Source organism: Vicugna pacos, chromosome 23, assembly GCF_048564905.1.
Source record: "Vicugna pacos chromosome 23, VicPac4, whole genome shotgun sequence".
In the NCBI taxonomy this organism is placed as follows: Eukaryota; Metazoa; Chordata; class Mammalia; order Artiodactyla; family Camelidae; genus Vicugna; species Vicugna pacos.
The window spans coordinates 35328032-35343782 of record NC_133009.1 but is presented as its reverse complement, the minus strand read 5'-3'; the positions used below and the strand labels follow the sequence as shown (position 1 = coordinate 35343782).

At 43.6% G+C, this 15751-nt stretch overlaps 1 protein-coding gene across 11 annotated transcripts in view; it reads left to right on the top strand.

Annotated features, from left to right (window-relative positions):
* The window catches only part of DENND1B (DENN domain containing 1B), a 208350-nt gene that overhangs the window by 25288 nt on the left and 167311 nt on the right, over positions 1–15751 (top strand). For 4 of the 11 annotated variants that reach the window (XM_072948769.1, XM_072948768.1, XM_072948771.1 and 1 more), the window contains exon 3: positions 4722–4803. The exons of 6 other annotated variants lie outside the window; for them this stretch is intronic. In XM_072948769.1, coding sequence (XP_072804870.1) covers positions 4722–4803 — 82 coding nt within the window. Of the gene's footprint in view, positions 1–4721; positions 4804–15751 lie in introns of those variants that run through there. One more of the 11 variants, XM_072948777.1, reaches the window with a different exon arrangement.

Genomic DNA, 15751 nt, shown 5'->3' with positions numbered 1-15751 from the left:
AATAGATTATTTTTAAGAGCGCTTTTAGGATCATAGCAAAATCGCTTGGAAAGTACAGAGTTCCGTATGCCTCCCACACACGCCCAGCCTCCCCCGTTATCAGCATCCCCTACCAGAGTGGTTTATTTGCTATAGTTGATAAGCTTACAGTCACCCAGTGTCCATAGGTTACCCTGGGGTTCACTGTGGATGTTGCACATTCTGTGAGTTTGGATGGATGTACAGTGACACGTGTCCACTGTCACAGTGTCACAGAATCCTTCCACTGCCCTAAGACCCTGTGTGCTCCCCCTGCGCCCCCTCCTTCCCCTCTAACCTCTGGCAACCTCTGCTCTTTTCACTGTCTCCACGATTTTGCTTTTTCCAGAGATATCGCCCCTCTTACATTTCTGAGAACATTTTTACCTGTCTTCCTTTAATTTATATTTCTTTTGATTGATTAGAAACACTGGCATTGTTTCCTGTTGGCATTATTATTTCTTTGGTGCTTTTTCTGTTTTTGTTTTTTGCACATTTTAGGTAAAGACTTTCATTTTACTTGTATCAGCCAGTTATTTATTGATATTTGTTTATTGTTATTTTTCCTATTTAACACTTTAAAAAAATTTTGTTCATGATACCCTTTATTCGGAAGTTTAAATTTTTTTCTAGTCAAGTTAGTCTTTTCTTATGGTTTATATTTTTTTGGATTTTTGCCGCAGAGCTACTGAACCCAAGGAAGAATGAGTGTTTTGAGTATATTACAGTTATATTCTTTTTAGCATACAGAGAGAATAGTTAATTGGGTCACACTGACATTTCCTTAAGTGTTTGATAAGAATTCACCAGTGAAGCTGCTTGAGCCTGAAGTTTTTATATAGGAAGGATTTTAATTATGATTTCAGTTTCTTTTATTTATCTTTTTAAATTGAAGTACAGTCAGTTACAATGTGTCCATCTCTGGTTCACAGCACAGCATCTCAGTCATGCATATACATACATATATTCATTTACATATTTTTCTCCATTAGAGGTTATTATAAGATATTGAACGTAGTTCCCTGGGCTCTACAGAATAAACTTAAAAAAAAACCTATTTTTATATCAATATATAAAATATATATATTTCAGTTTCTTTATTACACGAATGGCTATTCAGAGTTTTTGATTCTTGTGTTAGTTTTGTTAATTTACGTCCTTTAAAGAATTTTTCTGTTTCCTCTAATTGTAAAGTGTAGTTGCACAAAGCTGTTCATAATATTTCTCCTTATCTGTTTAATCTCTCTAAGCCCCCGTTTTCATCCGCTGTTGGTGACTTGTGTATTCTCTCTTTCTCTTGATCAAGGGGTCCAGCTCTAGGGGTTTCCCAGTTTCATTGACGTTTTCAGAGAACCAGTTTAGGGTTTTGTTGATTTCTTCATTATTTGTTTTCTATTTCACTGATTTCTGCTCTTTATTATTTTCTTCCTTCCACTTATTTTGGATTTAACTTCTCGCTGCTTTTTCTTCTTCTTTTTTTTATCTTTTGGTTTTTTATTTGTTACTTTGCTTTTTTTTTAAATTGAAGTATAGTTGATGTACAATATTCTATAAGTTACAGGTACCTTCTAGTTTCTTAATGTGAAAAGTTAGAGCTTTGGTTTTTTTAAACTTTTTTTCTAATATCATAAATGTACAAATTCACCTTTAAGCATTGTTTCAGCTGTGTCCCACAAATTCTGACATGTTGCGTTTTCATTATTAGTAGTTGGAAATATTTTTTGATTTCCCTTCTGACTTCTTTCATGATCCATGAGTTATTTAGAAATTCGGTGCTTAATTTTAATACGGTGCTTTCTGATGTATCATTGTTACTGCCTTTTAAGAAAATTCAGCGCATTTAGTAATCATAGTTTCTGTTCCCAGCTACACTGTAAATTCATTCAGGATGGGGACTTCAGACTTCTTTATGTTGCCGTTGCCCTGTGTATCACTTAAAAAAACTTTTTGGGGGTAATTAGGTTTATTTAGCAGAGGTGCTGGGGATTAAACTTAGGGCCCTGTGCGTGCTGAGCACGTGCTCTGCCGCTGAGCGGAACCGTCCCTTGTGCATCACTTTTGAATGATTTTTAAATGAAATCCCAGCCCCATCTGTCAGTAACACTCTGAAACAATCTTGTCCAATTCCATCCAGTTCTATGTCTCAGACACCTCAGGGCCACTGTCGTGTAGCCACCGGCCCTTGGATTTGGGATCAGAAGTTTTGACTTCCAGAATAAATTCGGTAACGTAGGCTGGTCTCCTTTATAAAAGGAGAAAAACCCTGTCATTCTCACAGGTCTGCGGTGAGGCCACGTGCGATACCCGTAGAAGGGCTGTCGGTCCCTGGCATGTGAGCACCCCCCCAGAGGCTGGGTGAGCCGAGTGCCTGGAGCGCTGCATTCCCACAGCACTTGACGTGGAAGGTGGGCAGGGGCCCAGCACTCTGCGGTCACACCTGCACCCAGGGCTCCCGGCAGGTGCTGCCAGCCTGCCCTTCTGCCTGTCCAAGCCCACACGTTGGTGAGCACGCTGCCTCAGCCCACTTCCAAGTGCAGACCGCCCTGACTTTAATTCATAATTTGGCTCAGAGAACATACTCTGTATGACTTCAGTACTGGGGGTGGAGTGAGGTGGGGGGGGGCAAGGTTTATTTTAGGGCCTGTAATGTGGTCTGTCTTGGTGAATATCCCTATGTGCTTAAACAGAGGGCATATTGTGCAGTTGTTGGATGTGTTGCTACATAAATGCCGATTAGGTAATGTTGACTGATGTTGTTTTCAAACCCTTTATATTTTTACTGATTTGGGGGTCTAGTTCTTCCAGCTCCTGGGAGAGGAGTGTTAGCGTCTCCCACTGTAATTGTGGATTTGTTGATTTTCCCCTTTTAGTTTGATCACTTTTTACTTCATGTATTTGAAGCTCTGTTAGGAGATACACATTTTTTTTGTTATTGTTTCCTTGTGAACTAACTCTCTTAACATACGGAATTTCTTTCTTAGTCTCTGGTCGTGCTTTTTGTTTTCAAGTTTACGTCGAGGATTAAGAGCTGCTCTGCCTTTCCTATGATCAGTGTCTGCATGGTATTCTTTTCCGTTCTTTTTTCCTAAACTATCTGTGTTCGTTTCTGTATCTGTATTTAAAATCTGTGTATTTGGGTTTTCCTTTTCTGTCCAGTGTGACAATTCCTGTCTTTAATTAGAGTGTTTAGGACGTTGACTTTCAGTGTGATTATTGGTACGTTTGGGTTTACATCTGTCATCTTGTTAGTTGTTTTCTAGTTGTATGATTAAGTCTCCAAAAAACTTTCTTTCCTTTTTCTTCCTACTTTCCTTTATATCAGTGGGTTTTTAGAAAGTATTTTCTACCTTTCTCTTCTATTGGCTTTGTTTTTAGTGGCTCGTGGATTGCACTATACATTATTAAATTTTCACAGTCTATCACAAATTTAAAGTATACCACTGTGAGTATGAGAACCTTCTGACAATAAATTGCACTTATACCCTCCCTTCCTTTGTGCCTTTCTGTCATGCGTTTTACTTCTGCCTAGGCTAGAATCCCCACAGTAAATGATTCTTGTTGTGAACAATCAAGCACTTTGTAAAGAAATTAGTAAATATATAAAATACTCTTCTGTGTTCACTTACGTGTTTGTCATCACTCTAGCACTCTCCCTTTTTTTTATAGATTTGAATTTCTGTCTGGTATCACTTTCTTTTAGCTTGAAAAACTTCTTTGAATATGAATTGTAGGTCAGGTCTGTTGGTGAGGAGTTCTCTCAGCTTTTGTTTATCTTAAAATGTGTTCATTATTTTGAAGGATGATTTATTTGGAAATAGAGTTCTAGTTTGACGGTGCTTCCTTTCCATTTTAAAGATGCTGTGCCATTGTTTCCTGGTCTGCAAAAGTTTTTGGTGGGATGTCAGCAGAAACGTTTAATCATTATTCCTCTCTATGATAATGTGTATTTTTTCCCTCTGGCAGCTTTTAAGATTTTCTCCTTTTGGTTTCCAGAAATTTGGTTATCATGTGCCTAGATTTAGTTTTCTTTTGCATTTATTCTGCCTGGGGCTTTGTTGAACTACTGGGTGTGTGTGTGTGTGTGTGCGCGTGTACGTGCACGCGTGTTCAGATTCAGAAAGTTATTGACCATTATTTTTTCAAGCTGTTTTTCTGTTCACCCTCCTCTGCATACTGTTCCCTTTGAGACTACAATTCATGCATATTAGCTGTTTCACTAATCACAGAAACTCTGTTTTACATTTCTTAGCATTTTCTTCTCTCTGTGCTTCTGTTTGTATAACTTCAATTATTCTGTATTCAGGTTCTTTAGTCTTTTATTCTGTAGTATCCAGTCTGCTCTTAAGCCCATTCAGTGAATTTTTTTTTTTTGGTTCAAATAATGTATTTTTCAGTTCTATATTTTCCATATTTACTTTTTTTTGGTGGTTTCTATTTTTCCACTTAGATTCTCTGTTCACTCATTCTATCTTTTACTTTAAACCCTTAGACATATTTTTAATAACTTGTATTGGTTTTTTTCATTGCCACTGTATTAAATTGCCACCAGCATAGTGGCTTAAAGCATCACAGATTTGTTATCTTAGTGGTTCTGGAGGTCAAGAATCTGAGCAGGGTCTCACTGAGCTAAAATCAAGGTGTCAACAGGGCTGTGTTTCTTTCCAGAGGCTCCAGAAGGTTGTCTGTTTTCTTGGCTTTTTCAGCTTCAAGAAGCTGTCTGCATGCCTGGGTTCATGGTCTCCCTCTGTCTTCAAAGCTGGCAACGGCCAGGGAGTCTTCATCATGGTGGGTCATTCAGCAGGGACACAAGCCTCCCTCCTCCTCATGTAAGGATTCTTGTGCTTATGGGGCGGCCTGGACAATCCAGGTGCTCCTCCCCTTTTAAGGCCAGCTGGCAGCAGCCTCAGTCCCCCTTTGCTGTGCCACCTGCCACGTGGCCCCGTGCTAGGGGTTAGGTCACAGACGTCTCTGAGGGGCCGTCTGCCTTCCGTATGACTCTTGTAGAATTGCTGTGTGCTAGTTCTGGGATCCGCCTCATTTGGGGCTTGTTTCTACACACTCCCTCTGCCCAGCTGGCTGTGCGCTGCTTTTCATTCCACCTGTGCGTGTCTGATAGCTTTTGATTATATGCTGCATGTTGTGGATATTGTACTATTGATAGCTTAAAATTTGTTACCTCACTTTAGTAAATGCTTAGTTTTATTTTTAGGGGAGTCAGTTTTTTGTTGACTCAACTTGATTCTTTCAGGATTTCTTTTTAATCTTTGCTTGGGTGCATCTAGAATATTTTACTTCCAAGGTCTATCTCCAGAACTGTGCAGGGTCTGAGGTTTTACCATATTTAAATGCTGATTAGTTAGCCTGTTGCAGTTGCATGGATGCTGCCAGGTGATGTGAGTTTCCGGGCTCAGAAACGAAGGACTTTATTGTTTATAGCACATGGAGCAGTGCGTGCACCTTCACGGCTGCATCCCTCTTCCTGACTCTAAACTCCATGCGGGCGGCACGGACGGGCCTGGATGGATGCCTGCAGCTGCAGCTGATTCTGTTCCCGGGGAGGAACCCTGAGCTTAGGGAACCCAAATAGCATATGGTGTGCAGCAAGCGTGCCTGCCCTTTGCTTCTGGAGGGAGATTCTGCGTCCTCCAAGGGTGTTAGTTCATGTGCCCTCTGCTCGGGTTGGAGAGAGACAATCTCGCCAAGGCTGTTTGCCTTAATCCCGTTGGTGTGGTGTTAATGGTGTGAAACTGCTTTGATGGTTGCTTGCCGCATTAATCAGACATCCTAGAAAGGGTGGTTTGGAGCAGAGCCTCGTCAGTGCCTCTGCTCTTAAGTGCAGAGAGAGGAGAGCCCCGTGGCTCTGCCTGCTGACAGCGGGACCTTCCTGGGGCGGTGGCCGCGGAACTTCCTGTGTCTTCATTGTGGCTTTATCTCCCGGTGCTGGGTGACCTCCGGAGTCTCCCTTCACCCATTAGCCGGTAGGCTGTTGCCCTGCTTCCGTGCAGTCTGGTGTCTGGCTGAAGACTCACCCTGACCCTTAGGCACATTTCTGGAGCTCCTTGACTCTGGTGCCCTGTCCCCGGACTTCCCCCTCTTCCCCCTCTGCTGGGTGCCCCGCGGTGCTGAAGGTGCTGGAGCTTCCAGGGCTCGCGTCCTGTGTTTTCTTTTCCCTGGGGACCATAATCCTGCTTTGCCTGTTGCCCAACATCTAAAAATGTTTGTTCAAGTATTTGGTACAATTTAATTTCACTTTACATTGTTTATGGTGGGCTGGCTGGTTTTCACCTGTTCCTACCTCATGGAAGTCTCCCCTCGCCATAACTGCTTGATGCAGACGTAGTGTTGGGGGGACCCAGACCGTACGGCTGTGACAGCAGGGGTCTTGTCTTGTCTGCTTTTTATTCTTCGGACTGTGATACAAGCAGATGCTCAATAAATGTGTCACGTTCCACCAAACGCAACTGGACTGAGACGGAAGTACAGAGTTTGTACTGAAGTCCCTTGATATAATTGTGATAATAGTGATAATGAGGGCCTTATGTGCCAGACTGGTTTATAGCCGTTTACCTGTATGTAAACATATGCCTAAAACTGATAACATAAAGCTTTTTATTCACTGCTGCTCTTTTTTGGAAAGGAATGGACATCACTGGAGAAATTGGTAAAAATTACACTGCTGTTTGGATTTCTTTTTGCTGAGACTTGAGATTGTGCCATTGTATTATATTTGATATTTCTCTGTATAACTTAAATTTGCATAGTAATTTATAGAACAGAAAGGAATTTTACACACATTATGTTACTTTTGACTTTTAGCAGCTCTCTGTGTTGGGGTCATCAGCTATCCCCAATTTCCTGATGAGGAAATTAAAGCCCAGTGAAGTATGTTCACACTTAAGTTTCCAAAGCTATGACGTGGAAGGCCTGGATTCTCTGGATGGAATTTAGTGGCCTTTCTGTATACCCCGTGTGTGGGCCAAGTCAGTTTTATTTATTTATTTATTTATTTATTTATTTATTTATTTATTTATTTATTTATTTATTTTTAAACATTCTTTTAAATTGAGTTATAGTCATTTTATAATGTGTCAAATTCCATTGTAGAGCACAATTTTTCAGTTATTCATGAACATACATATATTCATTGTCACATTTTTTTTCGCTGTGAGCTACCACAAGATCTTGTATATATTTCCCTGTGCTACACAGTACAATCTTGTTTATCTATTCTGCATGTGCCGGTCAGTATCTACAAATTTTGAACTCCCAGTCTGTCCCTTCCCACCCCTTGCCCCCCTTGGCAACCACAAGTTTGTATTCTATGTCTGTGAGTCTGTTTCCAAGTCAGTTTTATTTATTCATTGTTTGAGTGTGTGCAGTGTGTGTCTATTTTATGTTCCATGATTTCTGTATGGAACTGAAAATTAAAAATGCCTAACCTGGGGGGATCGAGTAGGCACAGATGTTGTGAACTTTGTGTAATTCTGTTCTCCTACCAGATTCCTGTGTCTTTGTCTTTTGAGGAGGGCGATGTTCTGTTGGAGTTCAGCAGGTGCTCTGGTTGGCTGGGCGGGTCCGTGGATGTGAGTTTTGGTGTAGTTGTGGGAGAGGGTGAGCTACGGGCGTCCTTCTACTCCGCCATCTTGGCCCCGGGGGTGTGTAATTCTAAATACTTGGAACTACTCAAAGGTTTTTGTTGATAGTAACACTTTAGTAAAGGCATTAGAGTATCTTTTTGTGTTATTTTGGTCCGTAAGTATTTATTTTAACTTGTGGATTTGATAATTAAGTTGAAACTACTGTGTAAAAGCTTCCTAAGAATTGTTCACTGAGACAGTCTCATGTTAGGCTTATTCTGCCGTAGATATTAGTGTTCTGACATTACAGTCTGCCTGGAATCATGCTGATAGTTCAGAGCCGCGTGAGTGAGGATTTACTTTATTGGTATGTGTAAGGATGACATCACTGGGATCCGTTATGTTCTTGTTTGGATAATGTAGCCTTAGCTGAGTTGAGCTGGAAATGTTGACTGGAATGTGTGCTTGAATAATATAGGTTACTCTGTCTCAGGGTATTTCAGAAGTACTGCTGCTTCATTGAGAGGCTTTTTTGGCATGAGATGTTAATTTTCTGCCAACCAGTGGTGTTTGTACTTATCTGAGAGAGGCTAGCTCTATCAACACATAGGACAATGATTTACTTGCCTTATCCTTTTCTTTGTAGCCTTCAGAAATTCCAGAAAACAGAGTCTCTTTGTTAGGAAGGAAATACAGTCTTTATATGAAAAGCTTTGAATGCTTTTCTTATCAAAACACAGAAGGCCCTTTATCTTTAGATCCATTGGGTTCACTCATCAGCGTAGGTGCGAGCTTCGCCCCCACCCCCTCCCTCAGAATTGCAGGGCAGGCTGAGCAGCTGGTTTGTTTAGAAATCATAACAGCAAGCGAGTGTGACAAACGTTCGTCTGCTTCGCAAAAGTGGTTTATAAGTGCAGTCTTCTCTCAACATACCCTTTGTACCACTGCTGTGCTGGGCTTCGAATCGAAGAGAACTCATTTCTAGTTCTACTTGAACCAATAATTAGTTACATAACCTGGTATAAATCGTTTCCTCTTTCTTGGCTCAAATTGTTTTGGTTAAGCTATTGAAGCCATGCTCAACCTTCTTGCAGTTTAAACTTTTTGGTATTTTAAGCGTGTTTGTGTTTTAGGTCTTCAGCTGGGTTATCCACTCACCTAAGACAAGGGTTTGACCTTACTTTGGCAGTACGCGCAGTACGTAGCACGGCACATCACATGTCATAGTAGAAATGTGTTCGCAACCTCAGGTCTCAAACCTCAACCTTCCAAGGCTCAGGTTCCCCGTACAAGAGTTTCCTGCCCAGAGTTCTCTTTTTTGCATCCCTCTGCCTTTTCAAATCATTCAAATAAAAACTAAAAACCTTCCAAGGACTTGCGTGGCCCTGTGTAATCTGGTCGGAATCCCCTCTGGATGTGTTTTCAACCTCATCCTCTGCCGTTCTTTTCTCTGCCCCCTCAGCTGCTCCAGCCTGGCCTCCCTGCTGTACCCAGAACCCGTCAGAGATGCTGCTTCACAGCATTTTGTTTCCTCTGCCGCCAGAGCTCTTCTCCAGGACGCTGCACGACTCGGTCCTTTACCCTCTTCCACTTCTTGCTCGTTCTCCTCGAGACCCACTTTGACCAACTTACTGATAACTGCACGCTCTTTCCCCTGGCACCCGTGACTACGGGCCCAGCCCCGCATCTGACAGTAGCTCACAGTTGTCGCGATCGGCTCTGCTGACACAAAATGGAATTTGATGGTACAGGGTCCCCCTGGAGTAACTGAGTGAAACTGCTAATAACGCCTTAGCACATTCGTTACACATTCTAATTTAGAAGTGAAGTCTGATTTCCTAGAATTGGTAGAAGCATTTGTAGACTCAGGTATGTTCTGTTGAAATGAACTCCATTCTAGGAATTGGGGTGAGGGGATAACTTTGGAACCACATGGCTCCCCAAATGGAAATCAGAGGCCTTTGGAAAATGGTGTTATGGGTTCTGGTGCAGAAACTGTATGTTGTATATGTCCTCATGTTTTCACATGTATATGACGGTTAATAGATGCTCTTTCGGTCATGAAGTTGGTATTAAACTTGAGAAGCTATTTACTGATAAATGCGTATGGGGATGTGTGTATGCGTACACACATACATACATATGCACATATATTCATGTGCTTCCTCGAGTTTCTGTTATAAAATGGAATTTGACAGTACAGAATTCCTTAGGGTAATGAAATGGAATTATGAGTAACATCTTAGCACATTACACGTATTCATGTACAAGTAAAGGTCTGATTTCTCAGAAGTTGGTGGAAGCATTTTGGAGACTCAGCTATGTTCAGTTAGAATGAAGTCATGTGCTTACTTGCCATCTGTGTAGCTTCTTTGGTGAAAAGTCCCTTCAGATCTTTCCATTGTAGCTTTTGTTACTGGGCTTTTTATTACTGAGGTTTAAAGAAATATATATATATGCGTTTGTACACACACACAGACACACACACACAGAGGATACAGCTTTTGTTGGATTTGCAAAATTTCCCTCCTACTCTATTTGTCTTTTCGTTCCCTTAGCTCAACAGTGTTTCTCACAGACGAGTTCCTAGTTTTGGTCCAGGGCAGTTTATCAGTTTCCATTTTCATTTAGTTCAGTACGTATCTGGTTTGCCTTTGGTTTCTGCTTTGACCCATGTGTTATTTAGAAGTGTGGTAGTTAGATTCCAATTATTTGGGGAGTTTCCAACCATCTTTCTGTCATATTTTGATAATGTAATTCGTTACGTTACATTATATGTTGAGGATAATTACACGTGAGAATATATGGTGTATGATTTGAATCCTTTTGCATCTATAGAGACTTGCTTTATGACCCAGAATATGGTCTTTCCTCTTACAAGTCCTGTGTGCATTTGGGTTTTTGTCTTAGGGCTGTTCAGTTGTTGGGAAACAGATCCTTTCAGGCTTGCCCTGAAGCGTTACTGGGTGAGACCTTCGGTCTAGTGCCGACCGGCGGGCTCTGGCGCAGGGCTGCCTTCTGGGTACTGGGCCCCTCACCCCGTCGTCGTGAGGGTTTCCACCGGGAGGTGTGAACGGCAACCACTCCTGGGCCAGGGCTGTTCCTTCTGCTTCCTTTGGGTGGTCCTTTCCCAGCTGCGGTAGCTTCCTCGGATGACCCGCTGGTCACAGCCCGCTGAAGACCGGGGCAGGACGGGGGCTGGGGTGGTGGGGAGCCCTCGGTCCCCTGCGCAGCGTTCCCTCCTCCACGCTCTGTTCTGCGCACACGGGCTGCCCGGGCCCCGCCTCCCACACCTGCCCCGCGTCTCCGGGAGACCGCTGCGCCCTGCCCGGGCCCGCCCTGCTTGAGCTCCGTGGAGAACTCTCCAGACCGCACGCTGGGGGCCGGTGTGAGGCTTGCCGTACTTGTTTGCTCCCTGTCAGGGACCAGTGTCCTTACGGACTGAGGTCTGGAACACTCGTACGGAGGGAGGGTATATCGGTCCTTGGTACTTCCTCGAGCCCAGAAGCAGACGTCCTGTTTGTCGGTTGCAGAGGTGCTGCCGAACACTCCATGCCTGTGGTCGGAGGACAAGCGATGGGAGCGAGGTCGGTGGGCTCAGTAACCTTTGGAACCAGAGTTCCCCACTAGTTCTGAGGATCACCTCGCATCTTTCCACCAAAAAAGTGACTCTGCATCAGCACCTCCCGTTTTGTGCGAGTCTCGTTTCACAATCCACATTCCCCTTTGAGAGGGAACTGGGCCCAGGTTAGGCTCTGCATTTGTCTCATTCAGCTCAGGCCCGAGGTCAGCCTGACCTGGGATGGGTGTGGCTCCTGGATCCCAGCCCAGGAGAGGCTGCAGCTCCCAGGAAACAGGGAATTGTTATGACCTGGGCTGTCACTCCCTTTGTGGATTTAATGCTGTTATTTTTGGTTTTGGGAAAAAAAAAATTTGTAAGTCCAAATGAGAAAAAAAGCACCTTAAACCCAGAAGCCAGCGTCGTTTCAAAATAATGGCTCATGAAGCTTGTCCAGTTGCAGTTAAATTGGATTCTCCCCTCTGTGCTGGCCAGCGGTGCTGTGTTTGCCGCTCCGTGCTGGGCGACAGACAGAGGCAGTGGGCTGCCAATGGGCACCAGAGAAGTTCGTGGAACAGCCGCTGAAGGGGCTGTGAGTAGAGAAAGTAAATCAGGAAGTGAGGGAGTAATGAGACCCTGCTGGGAGAGGGTGGGCTGGCCGGGGCGCCTCCAGGTGAGCGTCCACCCGTCACCTCTCTCCTCTCTCACTGGTTTGAGCACTGAGCTGGGAATCTTGCCATTGGAAGTAAGTAATGCCTTATTTATTTCTGCAGAGTCTAGTTGATCAGAAAACACAGCTCTGCCTAGACTAAAGGGAGACGGGTGAATGAAGGAAGGAAGCCAAGACTTTTTTTTAAGTTGAATTCTAAATATTTATTTTGAAATTGACCAAGTTTTATGTAACTGGAATCTAGAAGCTTTGCAGCCTTCAGTAACTTAGATTCTTATTATGAAGGTCTTTCTTGTCTAGCTGAGGAAAGGCCTAAAAGCTGGTGAGGATGATGGCTGTCCCCTCACTGTGGTGATTAAGCAGGGTTTCCTGTAATACTTGGTAGCAGACGGAGGCAGACGAGCTAGCGAGAGAATGCAGACACCTCCTTCTCCTGAGGGCCTCTGGGGTGTCCCCATGTCCGCAGGTGGACTGTTTCTGGCTGGGTGTCCACAGCTTCTTTACAAGAGCTGTGTTCAGCGTTTGTCAGTGTGTGTTTTGGAGCTACGTATTGGTTGACAGATGATGAATCAGGTTCCTGGGGTACATTTCAGATTATCTTCATGGGAGGAGGGAGACAGAAGTGGAACCTGCATTTTTGCCAAAGTTTCCCAGGTGACTTGTCATGGATCTGAAAGTTGGAAGTCATTGTCTAACGGAGCCCTGCTGTGGTGGTGCGTGGGTCCAGCGGCCTGGGCATGGGGCGGGGGGCTCAGTCTGAACCCCACTGCTCTACGGGAGGGCCGCAGGTGTGGCAGGGCAGCTGATCGTGGTTGCAGGAGCAGGGCGGTGTCTCCTGCAGGCCCTGCGTGTGCAGCTGGAACAGCTGGGATATGGATGGGGACGGGCAAGGGGTGAGAGGAGGAAATAGTGTCATGGACCAGAAAGGACCAGGGAGGATTTGGACTGATAATAGGCCTTTGTGTAATCAGGCAGTCGAGCAATTTTTGGGAGAGGTGGCAACAGATTTTTGATGTCTTACATGAATGCTAGTATTAATAAGTCTCATTTATGAACTAAGTCTCAAAGAGACATTCACGTAGAGGCTTGGGTGTGTCCTCAGCAGTTAACAAAAAAGAGGAAGCTGTTTTCAGACTGAGCGACACCACACAAAGAAGGCAGGCCGTCCGAAGTGGGAGCAGATGGGAACTGCAGCGTTGAGCCCGGGAGTGGCCGTCCCAGCAGACGGGCCGGAGCACGGGCGTTTGCAGGGGCCTTCACCGGAACAGACTCACCACTGATCATCTCAGGGATGATTTCCAGGACATACAGAATTTATCACTTCAACTTAAAATATAAGAATTGGGCAAACCATTTAATCTCCCGGGATCTCAAAATGAGTGGATTAGTTTAGATAACATCTTTGGTTCCCTCTCACTCAGTATCTTTACTATTCAGATTCAATAAAAGTTTTAATCCGTTCCTGCTCAACTCTCGAGAGAGAGGGTAGTTTTGCAGTTATTCCAACCTATATTTTCCAATAATATCTTTTAAAATTGATAAACGTCTAGATACCTGTTGTAAACGGAATGTCATAGATCACACAAACGTGAGCATGGACTGTTAAGCAAAACTCCAGATCACTCTCCCAGAAGAGGAAGTGTGCTCATGAGCCCACAAGAAATAGCCTCCGAGTCATGGTTTTTTTTAATGTAATGGGTGGAGATGCTGCTCAGCCTGGATTTTTTAATTTCAGTTTTATCTTCCTGCCAAAAGCCAGGGTATTTTGTCAGACTCTTCTCTGGAGCTGAGTAGCCGTCTCCAGTGACGTAGGGAGGCAGAGGACAGCGTGAAACAGAGCCAGTCTCCCTCCGGCATTTGGGTGGATGTACGTGGCACTGTAATTAGGGAGGAACAAATCCGGACCTAGACCTGCAGAAACAATTGAAGATTCTACGCCTTGAGTTGTGAGCAAGCACAGAGCAAAAAGAAGCAGTTTCCTTATTTAGTATGTCAGCTTCGGTATAAACAAGTGACTCCTCCCTTTTGAATCAGTGTGGATTTTTATGCTGTTAGGGAAAGAACCGTCTGTACCTATTTTGCCCATTTTCTCTCCTGTTAAAAGACCTGTCCGTTTCCTTACAGAGACCAGTTCGTTTGTTCATTCAACAAACATTGATGGCCCACTTAGTTCCAAGCACAGTGCCAGGGACTAGAAGTGTGAGTTTTTCAATCAAAGTTATGCTGGACGCCAGGCGAAGCTTTGTGTGTCTTACTTTTTTCTGGTCCTTTTTTTCTCTCGTGAGTTCTGGCATAATTCCCGAAGCTGTTCTCTGTATCGGGTATTCCTCTTTCAAAACTTTTTTAGCGCTCTATTTTAAAGAATAAAGGCCAATCTGTTTTTTTTTTAAGACCTCAAAATGTAGAGGCCTAAGTTAACGTAGAAGTGTCTGGCGGAGGACGCTGTCCGGGGGAGTTACTCTGGGGCTCACGTTTATAGTTCTGTTGCTTCCTACGCTGTTGTTCTCATCTGCAGAGTCAGAGCAAGGTCACTGCTGTGTCCAGGTTCAAGCCCACAGGATGGGCAAGAGAAATAGCTCAGGCAAGAAGTCTCTCCCGCGGCAAGGCAGGGGCCGCCTCACAGATCACTTTCCCTGGTAAGGACCTGGTGCTTGGCCGTGCTCGGCTCTGGGGGAGGCTGGCGAAGGCAGTCCCAGCCCCTGGTCATGAGGAAGGAGGGGAGGAGATGGGGAGGTCCCCTGGCGGTGGGCCATTGGTGCCCATGCTGAAGTGGCGTCTTTTATGATCTCAGGAGCTCACCCCCGTCCAAGGAGCTTGTGAGGGAAAACTGACACATTGTAGGTCTGAACTTGTTTTTGGTTCTTCCTTTCATCCTTCATCCCTCACCCCCAGTGCGGACACGTCTGATTTCCCAGCATAAGCTGCCGTGCACATCAGTGGGTTAAGGAAACACCAGGGAAAGAGTGGTGGGGAGGACGTCACCCTTTTTCCTCGTTAGGTGGGGGCCGGCGCAGCGGGCCGTTCTGGTGGAAAAGCCTGAACACTACGAACAGGCTGTGTAGACGCGCGCTCAGGTTTTAGCCCTAATGTGTACGCTTCAGTTCTCTGTTACGGTAAAAACCTTGGCTGGTCACCATCGCGTCACAGCTGCCTTTTTTGTGGCCCTCCTTCGCTTTTCTCCGTATTTCGTTTCCCCATCTTTTTCTTCTTCTCTGTGCTTCATTTGTTCACGAAAGGATTTATTTCTAACGTTAAGCTTTCTTTGATTTTGAAAAACCAGAATGTTAATGTATTAATCCTAAACCTGTCAAAATTAAATTTCTAAAGGAAATTTTGAGTGAGATTCTTATTTAGGGTGTCCACTTTGATTATATGCTGGAGGACATGACTATGATATATAGATGTACTTCTGAGTGAGAATGTTTTGTTGTATTCTTTTCAGAGCTAAGATACAATAAAATAACTTTATTAATTTTGATAGTAGTCTAATACTGATATGTAAATATATCTATTGTGTATGTATGAATACATGTGTATATATGCATATTGATGAAATTTGGAAAATAAAAAATGCATATATCGGAAAATGTAAATCACAAATAATGCCACATTCTAGAAATTACCATTATTAACATTTTTAGGTGTTTCCCTTGTGTCTTTAATATGATGATGTTGGTTTTTAAGAGTCATGGGCAATTGGTTGTCTTTTTTCTTCATTTTATTGTGCCATAATTTATAAATAAAAAGGATATTTAATAGAGGCATGATAGATAGACCCATTCAGTCTTGAGTTTTGTATTTTTCTGTTTTATCAAATGTTAAACTTTTTAATTTATTAAATTTTTGTGCATTTTTTATCCTACGGAAGTCAGAAATATTTAACATTTCTTGCCAGTCATTGCCTGCTCACTTTGCTCCAGAGTCTTC